The sequence below is a fragment of the Strix aluco genome, chromosome 21 (assembly GCF_031877795.1).
Source record: "Strix aluco isolate bStrAlu1 chromosome 21, bStrAlu1.hap1, whole genome shotgun sequence".
NCBI classification, from domain to species: domain Eukaryota; kingdom Metazoa; phylum Chordata; class Aves; order Strigiformes; family Strigidae; genus Strix; species Strix aluco.
The window spans coordinates 14,152,807-14,174,215 of record NC_133951.1 but is presented as its reverse complement, the minus strand read 5'-3'; the positions used below and the strand labels follow the sequence as shown (position 1 = coordinate 14,174,215).

Below are 21,409 nucleotides of genomic sequence, written 5' to 3'. Positions count from 1 at the left end.
GCCTGAAGGCACGCCCCAGAGCCAAAGGTTTTGCGGGTTTTGCCGGGGCAGGCGGTGCCTGGGAGCCACAAAACCGCCAGGGCCTGCGGGTCCGGCTGCTGGAGGCTGCAGGAGTGTTTGTTTTTGCAGCGGAGCAGCGCTGGGCGGCGAGTTCTTTGCTGCACCGGCAGCAGATAAACATTTGCAGGACTGAAGGACACGCGTGCCCTCTCTTCCCATCCGTATCCGTCCGTCCATCTCCTCAGACCAGCGCAGAGACGGAGCAGATTCGACCTGTTTCTCTTCACGTGGTGACGGCGGCGGCCGGCCCTGCACTGCGAGAGGCCACGCTGGGCGAGCTCTGCGTGCCGGGTGAGGAGCCCAGCGAGCGAGTGTGGGGAGGGGGCTCAGGTAACCCCCCGCCTGGGGACACTGGGAGCAGCGACAGTGGGAAAAGAGAGGGGTAAGGGAGTAAAGAGTGTGTCAATGGGGTGTGTGCTCGAACCCGAGTGAGCGTGTGAGCGCTCACGACGATCGGCTGTGCTGGGAGCCTGTTGTCCGCTCAGTCGCGGTTGGATCTGGGTTTCGGGGTGACAGCACATGCACCACCCCCCCCTGCTGCTGGCAGGCCCTGTCCCACATCCCTGTGCTAGCTAGGGGGCACGTGTCGGTGACAGGAGGGGGTCAGCACCCCCAGCGCTGGCACAGCCCCACTCCAGTAGCCCGAGGAGCCCGTTTATGGCCCTTTGGTGCCAGGGTTACTGCAGCAGCTCAGAGACCCGACGGCAAGGAGAAGCCATCGATCCTGGCCCGAGGGACGTTTTCCCCCAGGCAGCAGTGGGGGGTCGGTGTGTCTCCACCCCACCAGCCCAAAGTAGAGATCTGGGAGATGTGGGAGCTGCAGAATCGGTTCAGGAGGATGAGGAGGGAGCTGAGCCCAGGCCTGTCCCCCTCGGGGCTGCCCCCGGGCAGCTGGAGTGGGCCCCCAGCTCCGGGCTGGAACGGGCCCCCCCGTCCATGAACAGCCTCTGCCCAGCCCTCCCCCGCGGGCGGGGCTGCCGGGGAGCTCCCGGTGCAGAGGTACCAGGCGAGGTTTGGGCCTCCCGCGGGGGGAGCAGAGCCCCGGGGGCTGCTGGCCCGGCACAGGCCCTTTGATCCGCTCCTCCGGTGTCCGGGAGGGATGTCCGGGGGCCTGGCCCGCTCTCGGGCACCGGGGCCGCCTGCAGCCGCCCAACCCCCGACGGGGCGGGGAGTGCGGGGGAGACACGGACCCCCCGCCCGGCGGGGGCCGCCGCGGCGGGGCGGGACCCCGGCGGGACCCGCCCGGGGGAAGGCGGCTCCGTCGCGGCAGGATTGGCCGGGCCGGGCCCGGGGCCGGGCGGGGGGCGGCGGCGGTGACGTCGAGAAACGAAACTTGGCGGCTCGGCGGAAAAGCGAAACTTCGCGGGGCGGGAGGCGGCGGCGCGGGAGCTGCAGGTGCCGATCCCGGCCCGGTCCCGGTGAGTTGGGGGAGGCGGGGGCAGCGCTGCGGGCTGGGCCGGGGCACCGGGCCTGCGGGGGGTCTCCGGGCCAGGCGGCGTGGTGCGGGGGAGACTTCCCCGGCGGGCCCGGGGCGGGACGGCGCGCTGCGGGCTCCGGGCCCCGCCACAGCCCCCCCGGTACGCCCGGACCCCCCTCCCGGTGCGTCCGGATCTCCCCGGTGCGCCCCGGCCCCCCCCCCCCCCCCGGTGCGCCCGGCCGTCCCCTGGGCACCCCGCTCCTCTCTCCTTCCCGTGCCCCGGGACACCCCATGCCAGCGCCCCCCCCAGTCCCCCCAGTGCCCCCCCGCCGGCCCTCACCTAACGGGACTCATTTGCATTCCGCCGGCCCATTCGCCACGCCATTGGTCCATCCACCCGGCTCGTTTGCATATCCGCGCGGAGGGGCGGGGCTCGGCGCCGCTCCGCGGCGAACCCGCCGCGCCACATTTGCATATAGGCTCCGCCCAGGGGTTCGCCCCGCCCCCGCCAGTGCCGTGAGGGCCGGGGCTGCGGCCTGAGGGTCGCCCCGGCCCCGGCCCCGGCCCTCGCCCTCGCCCTCCCCGGCGGGCGAGCAGCCTGCAGTCCTCCGGCTGCCGGGGCAGGGCCTGCTGGTGAGGCCGCCCGAGCCCGCTCTGGCAGCGGACTATGGCTCGGCCCGGGCCCGCTGGGCCCTGCCGCCCTCACTGGGCCCCACCAGGCCCGGAGCGTTCCCAGAGGCGTTTAATTTTAAAAGGTCTCTGCGCAGCTGTTTTTATTTGTTCATTTTTTTAAACGTTTGTGGTTCCCGCCCCCCGCCTGTGAGCTAGCACAGCTGAGGGCCGTGATCTGAGTATCGCAGTTTGTTTCCTGAAGATAAAACCGGAGCAGGAGGGAGGTTGTGTGGCAAAAAGTTCATTCCATCGCGTTAATATTTGTATTTCTGCCCCCTCCTTTTCTCTCCCTCTGCGTCTCCGAAAAGCTGACGGCAGAGCTGGCGGTGGGGAAGGATGAAGTGCCGTGTGTGTCGCTCGGTGTCCGGCGGCGGCTCTCCCAGCTCCTGCAGCAAGTGTGGGGCCGCGCTGGCCCCCGGGGACGAGGACCCAGGTAGGAGGGTGCGGCGGGGGGTGAGCTGGGGACGCGCCGGGGGGTGGCTCCAGCGCGGTGGCCAGAGGTGGCAGGTGGCCGCTGGAGCCTGTGGAGCTCTGGGCTGCTCGGCTGGGGCCAGGGCGTTACACGCCGCTCTCCTCTCAAACTTCCTGCATGTTACTGGCCCGAGACGGAGCTTTCCTCGCTTTGCAGTGACTGGTGGGGGGATGGAGAGAGAAGTGAGTCAGTTACTGGCACCTCCTCTGCACGACCTCCACACTCAGCTCTCCGGAGTTGAATTTGCTTGTGTTTTGGCAAGGAACTGGTGCCATTTTTATGGAATGCTGTATTACAAAGACCAGTCTCGTCCCTCTTGAACCAGAATTTCCTATCTTCAGCTTATTGTTAGGTTTAGAATTCACTTCCTGAATTTCTGTTTCACAACACGCTAATTCTGCCTCTGTGAACAGTAACAGAACCAAGTACACAATTAATGCAGTTACACTGGAGGAAATACTTCCTAATCCTTTTATTTCCTGAAAGAGAGGATGACCTGGGCCACCAGAATTGCTTTTGGTTTATTGATATGAAAAAGTAGGATCCTAAAAGAATACACTAAATCAGAATCAGCCTGCTGCACTCCTGACAAGTTCAATTCTTAGCAAACCCCTCTGCAATCGAGAATGGCAAGGGAACAAACCCAGGGTCTCCAGCTCTTACGTGCTGTAGGAAAAACATCCAAAGCCTCTGTTTCGGTGGTCCGGAAGCTTTGTCCCTGCTTCTGGCAAAGATTAAAGGTGGTGGAAGGAGTTGTAGTGCTTTACCAGGTCGATATGCTCTGTCTGAGGGATCAGGGAGTTCCACTAAGTAAATATGTGCAGGCCAAGCCCTGTCAACAGAGCCACTGAGGAACAGGAAAAGCTCAGGGAAGAGTTTAAACTCTTCAGATAATGGTGTGATAGTAAATTGGATGTGAACAATATTGCAAAGGGTGCCTGCTTCAGGTACAAACCAACCTGCAGTCATTAAGCATGGTGCAGCCTTTGGGCTGTGTTGCAGATGAAATATTTGACATAGCTATGGTTTAGCAGCAATTCAAGATTTATTAATAGTGCGAGGTGAATCAAAAGGTTGAATTTTAGCAGCACTTAATGATTGACCAATTTAAAGATTAACAAGGTGATTTTTTATTAATTTCACTATGTTGTAATGAAAACAGTGACTTAATTACAGATTTGAGAATTCTAAGATTCACACTAATTTACTACAAGGTACCGTAAATCAAAGTAATGTGTGTATAAACACAAAACATATACACCGGCAGACAAATCTTTGGATCCAGTGGAATATATGGACACCCCCACTGGTGAAGGCAAATGTGCGTATTCAAACATGTAGATGGGGAGGGAGGTGGGTGGAAGAGGCCAGCCTATAGTTAAGATTTCCCTCTTCTTGAGTTTAAATACTCACAGCGCATCGGCATTGCTCAGCGGGCAATAACTGAGCCTTGGGAAGTCTGACTTCGCCCTGGCCCTTTGTTGGCTTTGTGGGCAGACGGTCTTAAAACCTCGAGGAGTCTGTGCCCAGAGGCGTCCCAGCTCAGGGGAGATGCTGGTCGCAGCCCGCTGCCGGCCAGGAGAGCTCAGAGGGTCTCGCTTAGCGTCACTATATACAGAGTCTGAGATAATTGACTTTTGTCAGGTACTTTTCAGCCCAACTCAGATGATGAAATACTTCTGCAGTTGCGCAGGCCCAGAACTTGGTAGATGTTGAAGTTCTGGTATCGCCGCCTTTGGGCCATGACCCAGGGACAGATGTAGCAGGGTGTCAGGAGGTGGTTGATTGTCATTCCCGTTCCCAGGCTATAGGGCAGGCAGCAGCCAGGTATGTTAAGGCCGTGCCTTAACACTCTGCTCCACTGCCCTTCCCAGTCTGCCATCAGTATGTGGCCCAGGGAGGGGGAATCGCTCTGAGAGGCCCAGGACGGGGGGCAGGGGAGTTGTGAGCTACCTTCACTGTGATTTTTTTTTTTTTTTTTTTTTTGTTCCTGCTCCCAAAAATACCCCGAGGAAATCAATGTCTCTTGGTGCTGGTTGATATCCACTCAAAGAGGTTAAAAGCTTTCACTCTCAAATTGGGGTCGAGGCAGTGAAACGGGTCTGCAGAAAGGGGAGATCTGCTCTGATGCCTGACTCAGGTGTGAGCTGCCTCTTCATGGGTTTTAAGGACTGGATAAAACTGTTAAAGGTAAAAAGGGGTTTTCCCAAGCCTTCCTGGACACAACACTCAGCTGCGTGGCAGAGGTCCCACAGCCAGTCCAGAAGGCTGTGAAAGCTGAGACGTGCCACTGCACTGTCCCTGCACAGCTTGGGGTTCCTCGAGCGTTTGGAGAGGCTGTTGTGGTTCCCAGCGCCTGCTGCTTCGGGCAGTAGCACGTTAGCTGGAGGTAGGAGAGGGATAGATCAGTACCTCAGTACAGCGGTTTCTTATCTTAATTATTCTGCTGCTGACTGCAGGGGCCTTGGAGAGGGATGGAGGCTGTGCTGGGGAGGATGGTGTCATTGCGGGCGGTAGCTGTTGAACAGGGAACAACAACAAAGCAGCTCCTGTGTTCAGTTGATACATGTAGTCAGGGGCAGACTCTGCTTGCTCAAGGACTGTGTTCTTTCCTGACTCTCTAGTTTAACAGGAACCTTGCCTCTGTTGCAGAGAGAAGAGAGGGGAAGCTCGCTCCAGTCCCTGATACAAGAGCAGAGCCTGGAGGAGAGGTGGAGGGAGAAGGTGCTGAGGGGCCTTCCTCCACCACTGACACAAAGGAGGAGGAGGCAGGATCGCTGGTGGAGGAGGCGAGAGCTCTGATCAGCACCTCAGAGACCACACCTGAACACACAGCAGGTGGGCCTCCTTCCTCTACTGAAACACAGGCAGAGGAGGAGGGAGCATCGCTGCTGGAGGGTGTAGCAGTTCAAAGCGATACCTCAGAGACTGCACCTCAGTGCACGGCTGGTGATTCTTCTGAGAAGTCACGGAAGAGGGTAAGGCTCTTTGTCGGTGCTGAGGAGCAGGGGTAGCTGGTAATTTGTTGTGCTCTCTTTTGTAAAGCAGTGAGGCTGGGCTGCATCACCACGAATCCCTTTGGCCTACACCTGGGAGCTGCTGCCAGTGTTCCTAGGCAGAGTGTGGATGTATTTGCTCACGTGAAGTGTTGTGTGTGTGGCCTGGTAATGTGCTGAGCGGTGCAGCTCCTGCTAACAGCACCTTTGCTGCACTGAGGGAAACGGAACAGAGTTCAGCTTAGTAACGGGTCTGCCCTTGTGAGTGAGCATTGTGTCAGTGCTGCTCTGTGTTCCTGCTGAGAAAGTCTCGAATATTAAAACTGCAGAATTCTCAAGAGTTACTTGCGTTTCCCCTGCTATAAAAGATGGTGGCTGGTCTTGTTCTTTCTCTTCCTGGTTGTTCTCCGTTAACCCAGTGTGCAGGAAAATGTTGGTACTAGCTGCGCTGGAGGAGGTAACAAAGAATTTATCTTTAGCAATGAACAAACATTGTGTTGTTCCTTCTTTTTTTGTTTATATAGAAAAAGAAGAGGAATAAAGCAAAGATGGGTCCTTCCAGCTCTGGGGAGCAGGGCTCCCTGCCTACTCCAAGCACAGCACCAGTTCACAGCACAGAACTGGCCAATATGCATGTTAGTCCACAAGAAATCCAAACCCTGGGCAGTGAAGTCGCTGAACCAGGTGCTGATGTACTTGCTGGTGACGGTGGAGGCGCACGTGAGAGCGGCGGGGCGCTGGGTCGCTTGGGAAAGGAAGCTGGAAGTCTGGAAGCAGAAGGCAGTCGCAGCAGTGTCGATGTGATGGCCCCCCCGAAGCAGAGCAGCACGGACAGTGTGGCTGCCCCGGCTCCAAGCTCTGCAGCCCCAGAGGAGAAGGTGGGGGGTAGAAGTACCACAGAGTGTGGAGGAACGGGCAGGAGTAACGTGGAAGGGGGCAGTCGTGCTCCTGACACTGGCCAGCTTCCAGAAACCAAACCAGCTTCCCAGTCCTCGGGGAGCCATAAGAAACTGGCCTCAACAGGGGAGAGAACGAGCGTTGCCTCTGGGTTGTCTCCTGGTATGGGAGCACCTAAAAGTAAGGCTGGAGCTCCTTGTGCTGAGCATGGAAGTCAAGACACAAAGACTCCACCTGTGGTCAAGAGCTCGCAGGCTGGGAGGGTTAAACAGGACGCCGGGCAGCAAGTGAGCTCTTCGACTTCCAGGGTAAGCATGCGAGGGAGCACTGGTGGGTACTTGGATGAGCTGGGCAAAGTTTCCCTTTGTGACTCGTTTGTGCTGTCGGTAAAGCTGAAGACCACGAGGCTGGGGAGGCGAGAAGAAAGCAGGGAGCACTATGAAGTGTTTCTTTTCTGAGTTGCTCTCCCCTGTGTGTGTTAGTTCCAGCACAACTCCCTCACTGCGTGGCTGCTCAGTTGCCTCCAGGAGCTGTGAACTCCTCCCTTCCCCAGTGAGCTCTGTGGGATCTCCCCTGATGAGATCTTCATGCTTTGTAGGTGTCTGTGCTCTGCTCAGACAGGCCTGTAAAGCTCTAAGTTGCTCTTGGTTGTCTTTCCTTTTCTTCATGGCCCATCCTCTGGGGATCTGTGACTTATTGACCTGACTTCTTGCCAGCATGTTCGGGTTGGATTCCTTGCACAGCCGGGCACTGTCTTCCTTACCTGGTAGCTTCCCTTGGTGAGGGATTAGTGTTTCCAGAAGTAGGAAGCTGGCTGGTGTGCTGTGCTTTCTAGGCATCCCCACCCCTCTCAAGAGATGTTGGATATTTCTGTGGATGTTGTACTTCCAGGGTCTCCTGTTTCATGGGGCATCATCTGTCTTCCTATTGCAGAATGAAGAGACAAAGCAGAAAAAGAAGACCCCGAGTGAGAAAACGCAGGAAGCAACTGAGAAGGGAAGTCAGACCAAAGGATCTCAGGCTGCTAGAAAGGATGATGCTTCAGCTGTGACAAACGGTCGCAAGGACAAAAAGCAACAAACGAACCAGAAACCTGTGGATAAGATTAAAGAAAGGTGAGACTGACCCTGCTGCTCCCCAGCATTCCTCACTTACAGGGTTTGCTGTGAGGGCTCCAGGCTGAGCCAGGGGATCGAACTGCTAAGGTATGGTCTGCATGGATACGTGGAAATAGAATTGCCTTAAAAGTGAGGTAAACTACTGCTCTTGCAAAAGAGAGCCAGTGTTTAATCGGGAGCTGCAGCACAGTCGTGTACTGGGTGATGTGGTACACCTGGTACTCGAACCTTTTTGAGTATCTGATGAATAAAAAGATGGCCTTTTATTTCTTACTCTTAGGAGCAACATGCGCTTCACACATGTAACTCCTTAGATTAATGGTGTGGAGAGCTGTTTTGATTAGTATAACTTGTTTTGCTTAATGTATATAAGCTGGAAGAGGGATAAAGCTGTTTGAGGTGACTGCTGAGTGAGGTGTCTCCGTTGGCTCACCGGTGCAGTGACCCGGATGCTCGTGGCCGGAGCATTTCATGCCGCCTGTAGGAACCCGTCTTCCCTTTTTGCTCCAGGCTTTGCACTAGGCCGGCTGCGCAGCATCGCTTTGAGTGAACTGCTGACAGAGCTTATGGGTCTTGCACCCAGTAAGCCTGTGGCTCAAATCTTTTTTTGTTGTTTATAATGATTTGTGCAATTTTGAAAAAAAGTATTTAAAAAAAAAAGAGTTCTTTCTGTTTTCCTTCTTTCTTGTAGTTTTGTGTGCCAAAGTGATGGTGTTACAGTATATTTCCATGCAATATTATCCAAAGACTTCAAAATAAACCCTGAGACCCATAAAGTATTCATCAGGGCTGAAGGTGTTTATCCCTATGCAGACTGGAAGGACAACATTTGTGAGCTGATCTGCACCAAGTACGTACCCTCTTGAGTCGCACGGAGGTACCAGAGTGTTTTGGCTCTGGAGAATTTCATGTCATACGTAAGACTGTAGCTGTATGTTTGTAGCTGGGTATTGCTACAGAGGGTTTTCATAGTGGAGATAACGATTCAAAAACTTTCATTGTGAAAGAATGGTCACCATTCTTATTAAAAATGGAGTAATGCGTGGAAAAGGAAGTATATAGATCAGCAGACATGTCCTTTGCCTGCCTTTGCTGTATTTTGTGTTTCCTAGGGGTCTAGAAGAACATGGATACCTCATTGAAGGCACCGTAGTTCTTGCAAAGGAAAATATTGATAAGCACATTCCTTACAAGTATTGGGTTGCCTGTGGTGAAGGGGAGTATGAATTTATCTACAAGAGTTCAAATAATTATGTGAATCGCTGCTTATTGATAAAAGGCAACGTCCTCAACAACAGAGGTGAGCTTTTCTGACTGGATCTGCGTATTGGGATGATCCATGGTTTTTTTGGTGGGGTGATCTATTGAGTTAGAAACTTTGTGTGGACTAGCATTATTATTAGCACTGTCTGGATGGGTGTGGGGGGGGGGGTATTTCTGTGGACAGCTGAAAGAATGAAGACATGCAAAATATGTGTTTGTTTCTCAAACGATTGTTTTCCTCTGTTCTCCTCTGTTGGTTGTTCTAGAATGGCATCAGTATGATGACATTGTGTGTGCAAAGCCTTCTCTAATGAAAAACCTTTGGAAGGTGATTTCTCGTGATAAAAACAAAGACGTGGTGGAAGGGAAGAAAATAGCTGCAAATGTTATGTTAGAAAATATCTTCAGCATTCTTGGAACCTGGAGTGACAACAACCTGAGAAACTTCCTCTTCCAGCTGAGACAGTTTTACACCGTTACAGCAAACCCGTGGGTACATGATGGCAGGGAAATGCTATGGACAGAGTTAAACTTTGGCCCACAGCAGGTAATCTGTTTTCTTTTAACAGGTATTAGAAAACAGACATTCAGTTACTAAACACAGAACTTTTAATTTTGCTGTTGACCTTGTTGGGTTAATTTTGCTTTTCCAGTCAAAAAAATTGAGGTGTGACAGACCCAGTGGGGATCCTTTTGGGGTGGCTGCCACCGGCTGCCTTGGGAACTTGGGTCATGCCTTTACAATTAGGTGCAGTTCTGAGTATCCCGTGTTAGTCAGCAGCAGAGCTGTGACGTGGTGGCTTCTTACTTGAGTGGGTTTTGTGTCTGGATATCAATTTCCTAAGCCTGGCCCTTTAGCTTCGCTGCCAGTCGCTCTGTCACCACCTTACCTGCACTTGTCTTTGACTCCAAACCTGCCTTTTTCTCGAGACAGCTTCCTCCAGGGCCAGTTCTAAGCAGCGATGCAGACAGCAATTCCGGAGTCCTAAACTTATTACCTGGCATAATTATGAAAAATGGCAGAAATGTCACGATGTCTCTTTTGGGGCTTTGGGTCGGTGTTGGGGCTGCTGGTTGCTGATTCTCCCCAGCCTGGTCCCTCCTGGTGCCGCGGGAGAGGCCACAAGATGGCACCCCCGCCCAGCTCAGCATGGCCCGCGGGAGTGTCTGTGCTTTTCAGAAGGGTGATCTTTCTATTGCCAAGCACCACAGCACTATGGACCCCCTGGACGTGGTTTCAGAGTAGCTTCTGGGGGCTGTGGGTAAGGACAGAAACATCTCTCCCTTTGCTGACTCCCAGCCAAGCCTGAGTCCTCTGGGAAGCTGGAGTCCGCTTGCGGTGTGCGATGGTGGCGTAAGGCAGCGTTGGGCGTGCGACTGCTCAGCTCACCAGTTCCTTCCCGAGATCTGCCCTGCTCCCTTGACACTCCCCAGCGCTGCTGGGCTGGGAGGGGGCAGCCGTAGCTGAGTGGTGGGTGCTGGTAGCACGGAAAGGTGCTGGGCTACCGCGCCTCGTGTTCTGGTGGTGCTCAGGACCGTGTGCTTAGATCCTGGTGCCACTGCGGTGCCATGGGGTGTGCAGGGCTATCAAGCGTCCTCGCTGTAACCAGCAGGAGAAAATGGCTTCAGAAGAAAAAGACTTGCTGGGGAACTAATGCTGTGGTTTGCTTGTTTCTTCCCTTCTTTATCCTAGGTGAATGATTTGCTGCTAAAATATATGAAGAAAATAGCTCTTCCTTTCCTTGCGCCAGAAGATGCGAAAGCATCGCAGGAGGACACAGTAATAAAAAGTAAACTGACTCTGGGCCTCACCATTCTCACAGTAGTTGAGAGGTTGGAGCTTCCAGCATTTAAAAGTGATTTGACTGCCCTGTGTAGCCTCTTGTGCTTGGATAAGGTGTCACAGCAAGCCATACTGGATGAGATTGGTCATATCAAGAAGGCTTTTGCAGCAGTTACTAGGTATGTATGTTACTAGAACACTTAGAAGGTACCTCCCTGGGCTGGTTTTACTGCAAGCGTAGCACCCTGTCATAAAATAATAAGGGAATTCAGCTCTCTAGTGTCAGAGAATCAGAAGAAAATCAGATTTGAAGGGATTTTTGAACATCTCAGTTCCAACCTCCTGCTCAAAGCAGGGCTAAGGTTCAGGCAAGGTTGTAGTTCTGAAAAACTCCAGGGTTGCACGGCCTCTTTGGGGCCTTCTTACAGTCGCATACTTTTCTTGATGTGAAAAATATTTTCCTTTTGTTCAGACAGGATTACCCTTATTACAACTTGTCATTACTTGCCAGAGTAGTAGATTGAGTTAAAACTACTGTTTTTTCTTTCTATATAAAAATCTTATTTGTTACCCTTTTATGTCAGGCAGTTTCTCGCTTCTTACCTGTTTGCTGCTCATCCTTACAAACTCCAGTGATTGGGATCATCACGTGTTTATTCATTTAAATGCCACATTTGGATTTGTCTTCTCCTCTGACATGCATCATTACAGGTGCTTTGTTGAATTTTCCACGGTGCCTGCTTCTCAGACTCTTATCTAACTGCTTATCTGGCACTCGGATTTCTAGTTCTTCACTTGCACAGCTGCAGCTAATGAAGTGCCTTTTGGAGGCCTTCACAGTGCTTCAGCCCAACCAGGGAGGCTGAGAAGTATCCCTAGATCTGCCTCTGTGTCACCCGATCCCTGACCCAGCTGGGGGGCTCACGTGGGAACTGGAGATAAAGTGTTGGTACTTCCTAGTGCTGCATTAGAGGGGTTTGTGCAGAGATTCAAGTAAGATTACAGCTTTGAGTCGTAAACTTTTACCGTATCTACTCTTCAGTGAAGATAAGATTGAGCTAAAATATGTACCAGAAGTTATTTGAAGGTACATAGTGAGATTGAGATGTAGCCCTCCCACTCCTGGGACATTTTTGAGTCCTGTAAAAAGCTCTTCTTTTACTGTGTTGGTATTTTTTTCTTTCAGTTTGAAGGTTCACCTGACAAACTTGTGCCAGAGGTGCATTGATGCCCAAGTAGACCAGTGGGTCTGGGTTATTCCTCTTCTGCATTTCTTTGCTGCCCCGTTGCAGCACGACCACTTGCTGATGGAAGAAGATGTCTGGGCGGGGCTGGAAGGGCTGCCATTTGCTGAAACAAGGAAGAAGGAAGATAGGTGAATTTTCCAGAATTACTAGTTACATCCAGTGCCTTGACACTGGAGTTTGGTCATCACCTTACTTTATCTCTTTTTTTTTTTTTTCCCTCCCTTGTTTGTAAAAAATAAGAAATGTGGCATGTTGATGGTGGATATTTGGGATATATGAACGCAGATGTGGTGGTTGCTCAGAGGTTGTGGTGCAAAGCTGTGCAGTATGTTGCCTTCCAGACACAAACAACCCTTAATTCTGCGAGCTGTGGAGCAGCTCGCGCGGTTGGTGATGCCTGGTGCGAGTTAAAGCAGCTCATGATACGTGTTGTGCAGAATCTGAGCAAGACCTGGAGTTTAATTTCCTTGAGTGCTTCTGCTCGGCGGTTTGACACCGCTTCTGTGGTCGCTGGGTCTTGGGGTCTTCTGCTCATCTTCAGCTGTAAATGAAAAAAGCACAGGAGTGAAACTAAGAGTCCTCCATGGACTGAACAAGCTCTTAGCCTTTTGTGCCTTGAAAACTTGAAGATTTTGTTTTGCCTTCCCTCCAGGGAGACCCTACTGCAACTAATGAAAGAAAAGAAATACTTGATGGAATTTGATAAGACTCTGGCCAAGTCCTGGATCTGTGTGCTGCCCCTGGAGAGCCTGGCTGAATTTATAGAAGACTTCTCCAGTGATTTCTTAGTTACTCTTCAAGGTGTTTCTTACAGATTAGAGAACATGGACCGTTTGTGGAACGAGTCTAAGGTTTGTCTTCTGGCAGCTTTACCCAGCTAAGGAATAAAGGCTGAAACTGGGCCGTAGTGTGCCTCTAGCAGAACTGGCACTGAAGGGAATGTGCTTGGAAGCAGGTCAGAGCACAAAGAGCTTAAAATTTAGCTAAAAGCAAAAATAGTCTTCTGAAGTAGGAGACTCCTAAGAGGAGATGAGGGGGTGTATCAGTAGCAAAAAGTGTTGTTGGCATCGATGAGAGAAGAGTCTGCTCATCTAGATTTGCTCTTAGTCACTGACAGCAAGCGCTTTAATCCCGGGAGCCTCAGATGGCTGCTTGAAACTATTTTTCGCCCAGCTCTTGGATGTTCGGGCAAGGCACTGCTGGTTTGAGAGATCTTCCTGCCTGTTGTGAAAACATTTGTGTTTGTGTGAGGACAGCAGGAACTGGATGCTGCAACTAATATTAATAAATTTGAACCCCCTAGATTTTAAGAAGTGCAGGTTTTGTTTGGACAAATAATAGTCCCCTATATGCTGACTCTGACATCCAGTAAATAATTTTGACAATTTTATAGTGTATTTATAAAAGTGTTAGAGAAGGCATGGAAGAATACTGAATTCCCTCTTCCGCAGCATCCCCTCAACTAATGAGAAACCAGTGTCTAAAATTCCTTCCACAGTTCAATATTTCTGTCATTTCATTCTTAGGTAGTAGAGAGTCTTCTAAAGACGCTGCTGTGTACCCTGGATAAGGAACAGGCCAGGTAACTGAGGTGCACTTTTGCGAGGGCATCGTCCTTTTTATTTACACCGTGCTTGTGGGGTGGGGTTATGCTTATGGCTTGAAGGTGTGCATTGAAATCTGTATGAATAAAAGAATCCTGTAGTTCTATTCCTCTGTCAGCAACGTTTTTTTAAATCCATCCGAGGGAGGGATGGTTAGCTGACACACTATATTGAATTTGGTGGGGTGGGTTTTTTTAATTTTTTTTCCTCACTCTGAGTGGAAGAGAACTTCCTCCTCTTTATTGCTGTCCTTCAGAGCTCTGGAAGCTCGCTCGTGGGAATCCTGCTTGACCTGTTGCCTCAAGCTGCACAAGACGATCTGCAAGTGCCTGAAGTGGGGATCGAGGTTTGCGATTCCTGCCACTTCTGCCGTGATGATTTCGAAGGTTGCCGTGCTTCAGCCCTCAGCAGTGAGTACCCAGGAGCCATTCGTGGGGTGGTATGAGCAAGATATCTAGAAGTGTTACAGAAATGGTACAACAGACTGCTTTTAGATCATACCCATTCTCAATTTGGAAAACTTAATACTCTGATCAAGATTATGGTACTTTGAAAAAGTTGTGAAATCATTTAATGATTTTGATTCTCCTTACTGAAAATAAGGTCAAATGCCTAGGTTGGCTGTCATGAGTTTTGGTTTAAGTCTTTTTTTTTTTTTTTTTCCTCCCCCCTTAAACATATATCCTCTCTACTTCCTGGAATAAGCATTCTTAGACACAAACTGTTTGTAAGCATTGCATTTTCCCAGCCTCCCTCCATCCTTTATTCAAGTAGTGGTGGATCTTTGTTGCGGGGCACGTTTGTGCTTTGGATGTGTTTAGGCCTTCTCTTTAGAAATACTTATTTAAAACAGTTGTACGTTGCTCTGCTTGAGCTATTCTTGTTTTTTTTCTTCTCCTGTGTGTGCAGCAGGTTCCAGGAGATGCTGTGCAGGAAGTTGCAGTGGTAGATGTATTCACTGAAGCTCTGAGAGACACTCGAACCTGGTTCAGAAATGCTTTAAACCAGAAGTTATTGAAAGAATACCTGGAGCATGTGACATTCTCTTTTTATTGGGAACTTCGGGTTTGTCATCATCTAGTAATATGAATAAAAAGATGTTTTACTGTAGCTTAACCATATAGTCTTAAGTCTAATGGCTCTTTGATGGGAACTGTAGCTGCTGTGGCTGGGTAAGGAGTGAGATGGGGACAGGCAGCACAGACTACAAGCTGAGAAGCTGCATTGTTTTAAGCACTGTTGGGCTGAAAAGCAAAGGGCTCTAACTGGTTCTGCTCAGCTCACCTTATTTCTCCTGTTCCAAGAGGCACTGCTGGGATGAGGAGCTGCCCCTTCTTGTGTTTAGCTGGAGCTTAGTCTTGCTCACGCTGTGTCCTTTGGGCCCTCCCGCAGTCAAGCGCAGAGCAACTCCCGACAGCCCGGCTCTGCTCCCAGCCCTCCCTGGGACAGTTTCCAGCATCAGGGTGGAAGTGGTTCATCCAAATGTCTCCTTTAGCAGCTGGGACATTTTGACACTGGGCTCAAAAGCTGCCTTTTGCAGCTCTGGGAGTGTTCTTTTTCTTCTGGATGGAAACATCTGAAAGGACTGCAGGCTGGCTGAGGAGCATGGGGCCTCTCCTCAGCATAGTTCTTTTAATTTCCACATTTGAATGTTAAATCTCAGCACTGAGTGTTTTGGGTTTGTTTGCTTCTCGTCTGCAGGCCTGGAATGAATTTGTGAAGATCAGCTTTCCAGATGGACAGTTCACCGAGAGGTGGAAGAAGACTTTACTTGCAGATCTGGAGAGAAGAATTCAGGAGGTAGCGTGGACTACAGGCAGTCACTGCCAAGTTCAGAGCGGGTAGACAGTCTTCTGCTGTGCTCAGAGAACAGCCTCTAGCGCCTGAATGGGCACTTGGAAACACTGTGGCTTTGGTCATAAAAATTGCCACTGGCTGTTCTAAACCATGTTCTGAAGGCTCAGAAATTGGACGTGAAAATGTACCACAGTGTGGTGTGGGCGTCAGGCTGCAGCAGCCTGCTGGCCCCGCTCTGTGTCACGCAGTGACACCTCCCCTTGTGCTTTAAAGAAAATTGCACTTTTCAAGCAATTACCACTCCTGTAGTTTTAAGAAACAGTGGGTGTAAAGTAAGTGCCCGAGGACTTACAGAAGCAAAGTTGGCGCTTGTCTCTTTTCATTCATTGTGCAGAAATTATGTTGTCCAGGCTCTCAAACACACCCCAATTGTGTAGGTCCCCTCTAAATTGAGCTTGTATACCTCCTTGTCTCCTTTGTACATCAGTTACAAAATTGTCTAAGCCACTGATTTTCATGGTGTAATTGGGAAACAAATATTTCCTGGTGGAAGCTTGGCTTCGAGAGATGCATATTAAGTAATAACACATTTTAGATGGAAACAATCTAAAAGATTTTCCAAGCATTTATTTGTGTTTCATCTCTCTTCCAGGCCCTGATAAATGGGCTGTTGCTTGGCTCCACTAGGAAACTTAAAAGGAACTAAGTCAAAAAATTTACTGTCTTAAACAGCACTATTTCAAGCTTTCAGAAGAAACACTCTGGAAACTTTAAGCTGATAAGAAATCTCCCTTCTGCCCTACAGGAGCCTCCAGTTAACCAAATCTTAGTCTACTGCTGTCAGCACTCCCAATTTACACAGCTTGACTCTTCCATCGAGTGGTGTTTCCATAACTGTGCTACAGAGGCTGTAACTGCAGCTTGCCAGGTATTGTATTTTCCCTCAAGGTAGGAAAAGGAAAAGTCAGATTTCCTGTTGCATAGAAATCTGGTTACATAGTATAGGGATGTGCATTGTGGTGGAAGGAGAGTTGCACATTCAGTCTCTTACTGCTTGAGTTGCTGTGGATTGTTTAAGTTTGTTAAAGCAGCAACAAAAAAAATTGACAAGAAATCAGGAAATGGGGATTCGCTTATAAAGGGTCCATGAAAAATACTTGTAATGCTTTTGCCATCATGGCTTCTGGTGTCGGCGACATCACACGGCTCGTTTGGAATGTGCCTCAGCCCTGGAGGGGTGACTTCTGACACCAGTGCCTGGTCCCGAGGCAAAGACAGATGCAGTGTAATCCTGAGCACTGATCCATCCCTCCCCTCTGCTTCCTTTGCCTCGGGCAGACTCAGAGCAATCTCCTGGAGAAGATCTCCTCCTACAGCATGGGCCGATTCAGCCGGCTTGTATCGACTATTATTGTGAAGTCATGGCCAGTCAAGAGTGGGCAGTCTGAGGATGATTTTGATGAGATTTTGCACCATGTGCTTACGTGGCCTGACATCAAACACACCTTCAGCTTTAATGGTATGTCTGTCATAGGAGTCCATGAAAAGCTGTTCTCTCCTCGTCACTCCCACTTTGCAGAGCAGCAAACAAATATATGAAAATTGTCCTGCTCGTGTTTTATTCCCCATCTCAAAGCTCAAGGTATTCAGCCTGGTTTTGGAGAGGAAAGGCTATGGAAGAGGGGGCTAGTGTTCCTCTTGTGCTAATCCACTGCAACTGCTTCAGGATTTGTCCTGGACTGCTGAACCTGGAGAGGGAGTGGATTTGTAGCACATAACTTCTTTCTCTGAGACGTTCTAATAAGTTATTGCTACACAAAAATGCAAAGTGTTGCTCATGTGAATGGATCAGAATGGCTTGTGATTCCTCCATGGGTTTGGGTGTGGGCTCTCCATGGGAAGGCTTCTGAATTGCTCTCCTGAGATCCTGGCTTTTCTGTTCAGAAAAACATGAGAGGTGGAGGGTGGCGTGATGAGTTCACAGGCTTTTGGGTAGGGATTCGAGTGGGAGATGGAAGGGCTCTGTATCATGACATTGAATAGTTATTGATGCTGCCTAGTTTTCATGAAGCAGGGCTGATGTAGGTTTTACTTGCTTTGTTTCTGGAACAGGAACAAACACAGAGCTCCTAGAGAAACTTACAGATGAAGCAAAGAACGTCATGGCCACAGCAGACTCTGTGTTTATGAGTGTCACCGATGACATCCAGAAAGGGTGTATCCTTGTGAAACATCTGGAAGAGATTTTCCAGCATGAGAAACAGTTCATCTGTATCTGGGAGATAAGTAAGAGCACCGTGCAGGGGTGGTGGTGTTAGCATCCTTGTAGTAATCATGGCCAACTCTACTAATCACTGAAGTAGCTTAACAATGCTGATTAGTGATGCTGATGAGGTGCTGCAGCAGTTAACAGCGCTGCCCTTGTCTCTGTCCTGTATCCGGAGCTCCCAGCCCCCGTTTGTGTTGTCTGTGACTCTGCATGTCCAAACCTGAGTTACGGGTGCAGGGGGTGGGAAGTATCTGCCTTGTGACTACAGATGAGTTTTTTTTTTTTCAGAGCACCAGCAGTTGTTAAATGAACACAAAGAACTACTCCAGAGACAACTGAAAGAATTGCTGCAGAGGAGGCGAGAAGAAGTGACGCTTCTCAGAAAAGAGAAAAAAGCAATAGGAACCTTCCTGAGCATGTGTAGGAAGGTGCAGGCATCCGTGAAAGGTAATGTTCAGGGGGAGCAGTTTGAAAGTGGCAACTCCAGAAAACAATTTTCTTCGAAAACAACTAGGCTTTGTAAACAGGTTTTATTATAAACCACAGCAAGGATGAGGAGGGGTGGGGGAAGTAAATCAAGAGCATTTGAGGGATCAAGTGAGTGCTTGGGCATCAGATGATATTTGTAGGGGTCCATGTGTGCAGGAGCATTTTGCAGCTTGGCGAGGTAGATGAAGGAAGCTGGACACAGGCCAGACATCTGATCTGTCTCTGACCTGTCTCTCTGTCTTAAAGTGTATGTAGGTGAAGTGGAATTTCAACACTTGGAAGATCTTCGCTCAAAAAGACTAAATACAGTTGTGAACGTGGGAAACAGACCCCTGCAGACCTACTACAGCTTGAGCCCAGAAGTGAAAAAGTTTGCCCAGAAAATGCACTCTTTCAAGGACAGCCTGATCTTCCAGCAGTTCTGGGAGGAAGCGGCGCAGAAAGCAGGAGAGGAGTATGGAAGGTCAGAAGAGGAGGAGGACGACAACATTGTTCCTGCATTGGACCTTGATGATGTTTTCAGCAGTCTAATCTCCCCTTGTTTTGTGAGCTATGAAATGCTGTACAATGATCTCAGATCTGGAAGTCTCACGCTTTCTGCAGTTGATAGAGTTTTTCAGGAATTCACAAATCATCCTGAAGATATCAAAACTGAGCTACATACCATATGTGAGCTGAGACCCGGAGAAGACAGAGGCTGGATTGATCAGCGATTTCAGCAGATCCAGCAATACCATGAAATGCATTTAACTTTTGATGCTGCAAAGATTATTGCCAATGTCAAAGAGAGTTTAAACCTCTCTGGTGACTTCAGTATCCTGGAAAACTTGTTGGACATAGTAAGTATCCACTACTTCAGCTCTGTACCGTCAGGGTGTTGGCCAGAAAGCTTGAGTAAATCTGAGCCTTCCTGCAAGTGTAGCCCGGTCTGTCAAGAGCCATTTTCTGTCTCAAAATGCTTATTTGAGATAAAAATTAAGTGTTCAAACAAACTGCTTTTGTGTAATCTTTCTTAAAAGAGAGAAAGAAGATGCTATTCCTCTGTTTGAGGTGTGGCTTTGGGGTGTTTCCTTTCCCTGCCAGAGAACGGGTTCTATTTCCCATTTCCAGACTGAATGTTTGCCCCGCTTGCTTTGTAGACTGAAAAGCTGGAATCCTACAAGACACACAAGCTGGATTTCATCAGCCCCGAGCTTATGCACGCCAAGAGACTGCTGCAGGGGATCACTGTGACCCGTCGTGGGTGTCTGAGGGAGCTGGCCCAGCAGAAGGAGTTTGTCTGCTGGGTCCGAGAAGCACTGAAAGGTGTGTGCTGCTCACGCAGGAGTTAGGCCGATAGGACTGGAAGGGGCGGTGGTCTGTGTGGGGCAGGAGCGAGGCTGTATCCCTGACGCTTTATGCCTTCGCAGCTTCTGGTGTTGGCAGTTACAAGGGTTTTGGTGTGAAGCAGTCCTGTTAAACACGCCCAGGCCGCCGCAGCCTCGTGCAGCGCGCGGTAGCTGCCCTGCCCCAGCACTGGGCTGGGACTGGAGGTGTGGAGTAGCGGCCGCAGTTCGGCTCAGGCCGGTCACTGAAGAGAACAGAGGCCATCCCTTAACAGGACGGAGCAGTCTGTTAGTTGTGTGTCTGCCAGCTCAGTTGTACACATGGAGACATGGCCTTTGTGTCGCTTCCATCCTGGCTGCAAATCCGCTTTTCATGGCAACACGGAAAAAAGCCAGGGCCAAGGATGTCATCAGAGCGGGTGAACCGCCTGGTAGAGCTGCTGGCAGGGCGGGTGGAGGAAAGCTGCACAGGAGAAACCCTTCCAAGGGATTCTTCCTGCATTTCCTTAAAAGGTGGTGATGGGGAATTGTATAAAGCTGTCTCATTGGTGGTTCATTGATGTGTTTTATCTCATTTAAGATATAAATGAGCTGAAGGTATTTGTAGACTTGGCGTCCATCTCTGCTGGGGAGAATGACATGGATGTGGACCGTGTGGCGTGTTTCCATGACACTGTGCATGGCTACTCTTCCCTGCTCTATGAGCTTAGGCAAGAGTCGGGGTTTGAGGACTTCATGTGCTGCTTGAAGAAGCTGTGGCGAGCCCTGGACAGTGATGAGAATCTTCCCAAGAAACTGGTGAGTTCTGCTGGAGCAGGTCTTCTCTACATCCTCTTGTGTTTCTGCCTTCCAAGAGGGGCTGGAAGATTGACTGCACAGGGCAAGTTGCACTTGTGTGGGGACATCACAGCAGCTCTTATTACTGGAAGAAAAATATCTTATGTTTCTGTGGCACAAAACCAGCAGCTGTAACTGGTGCAGCACAGATTTCTCCAGAGCGCTGCTGAGGCTTTCAAGTGTGACATGGTGTAGCTTCGCTCTTGCAAGAGTTTGAATGATGCAGAAGAGGGAGGGCAGATGGCTGGGAACTCTGTCTTACTCTTTGCAGCAGGGGTGTGTTTCTATAGCGAGAGGCATTGGAGCACTGTGGGCTCTGTTTGTTCAGCCTCCCGTGGTGCAGAAAGATCAGGTTGTGGCCAGTGGTTCATTCCTTTCTTTCTTCCCATCCGGAAACTCTTACGCCAGCCCCAGCTGTTTGTCCTGACCGCAGGTGTAATCCTGGAGAGCAGTGCCAGGTCAGAGCGATTAGGGCAGTGCTGTGTCTTCTCCTCCCACAGCGTGCTTCAGCTCAGCACTTGGAGTGGTTGAAAACGGTGAAGGAGAGCCACGGCTCTGTGGAGCTGTCATCACTCTCGCTGGCAGCTGCCATCAACAGCAGAGGAATATACGTTCTCCGAGCCCCAGCTGATGGCCAGAAGGTGCGGCTGCTTGGCTCTCCCTCCCCTCCCGCAGACCGCGCTGCCGGCACCTCGTTGCCGGTCAGCAGTGTGCTACAGCTTTTCTCCTGCTCTGCACAGCTCCTTTTTGGGGGCTGCTGCCCCTTGCTGGGCATAGCCCTGCCTCAGGAGTGCAGCCTCCGTGCACGTCAGTGCTAACGACTTGTTCTCTGGCAGGTTTCTTTGGACAACGTCCTGCGCTTCACCCTCCCGGGGAGTGCTGGGGATAACGAGGCAGCATGGAAATACTCTCTGGCAGAGCTCCGCGAGCTGCAGAACAAACTGATGCTCATGTCAGCAAAGGGGGAGCAAGGCTTGGAGGTGGAGAAGTTCTCTGAGGTCAGATTTCAAACCCAGTGGGTTACTGATGTTGAGGCTGGGGTTGGATTTTTGCCTTGAATATCAGCTTTTGGGACTGTGGTTTACAGCTGTGTTGCGGGGGGTGAGTGGTAGCAGGCAGATAGATGTTCCCACCTCCTTGGTTCCCTGTTGAGGTGGAACTAA

General features: G+C 50.5%; 1 protein-coding gene across 7 annotated transcripts in view; it reads left to right on the top strand.

Moving 5' to 3' along the window:
• Window positions 1-25: 25 nt before the first annotated feature.
• RNF213 (ring finger protein 213) overlaps window positions 26-21,409 on the top strand; it is a 54,478-nt gene continuing 33,094 nt past the window's right edge. Inside the window, exons 1-24 of one of the 7 annotated variants that reach the window (XM_074847337.1) lie at window positions 26-351; window positions 2,458-2,582; window positions 5,274-5,599; window positions 6,142-6,822; window positions 7,448-7,629; window positions 8,324-8,482; window positions 8,745-8,932; window positions 9,162-9,442; window positions 10,589-10,857; window positions 11,865-12,053; window positions 12,578-12,776; window positions 13,452-13,507; window positions 13,786-13,939; window positions 14,439-14,594; window positions 15,231-15,329; window positions 16,132-16,254; window positions 16,665-16,845; window positions 17,439-17,612; window positions 17,884-18,042; window positions 18,331-18,923; window positions 19,224-19,389; window positions 19,990-20,207; window positions 20,747-20,887; window positions 21,083-21,244. In XM_074847337.1, the coding sequence (XP_074703438.1) occupies window positions 2,486-2,582; window positions 5,274-5,599; window positions 6,142-6,822; window positions 7,448-7,629; window positions 8,324-8,482; window positions 8,745-8,932; window positions 9,162-9,442; window positions 10,589-10,857; window positions 11,865-12,053; window positions 12,578-12,776; window positions 13,452-13,507; window positions 13,786-13,939; window positions 14,439-14,594; window positions 15,231-15,329; window positions 16,132-16,254; window positions 16,665-16,845; window positions 17,439-17,612; window positions 17,884-18,042; window positions 18,331-18,923; window positions 19,224-19,389; window positions 19,990-20,207; window positions 20,747-20,887; window positions 21,083-21,244 (4,953 nt within the window). In that variant the 5' untranslated portion in view covers window positions 26-351; window positions 2,458-2,485. Of the gene's footprint in view, window positions 352-421; window positions 443-1,367; window positions 1,479-1,990; window positions 2,233-2,457; window positions 2,583-5,273; window positions 5,600-6,141; window positions 6,823-7,447; window positions 7,630-8,323; window positions 8,483-8,744; window positions 8,933-9,161; window positions 9,443-10,588; window positions 10,858-11,262; window positions 11,390-11,864; window positions 12,054-12,577; window positions 12,777-13,451; window positions 13,508-13,785; window positions 13,940-14,438; window positions 14,595-15,230; window positions 15,330-16,131; window positions 16,255-16,664; window positions 16,846-17,438; window positions 17,613-17,883; window positions 18,043-18,330; window positions 18,924-19,223; window positions 19,390-19,989; window positions 20,208-20,746; window positions 20,888-21,082; window positions 21,245-21,409 lie in introns of those variants that run through there. The other 6 variants (XM_074847339.1, XM_074847338.1, XM_074847341.1 and 3 more) reach the window with 6 other exon arrangements.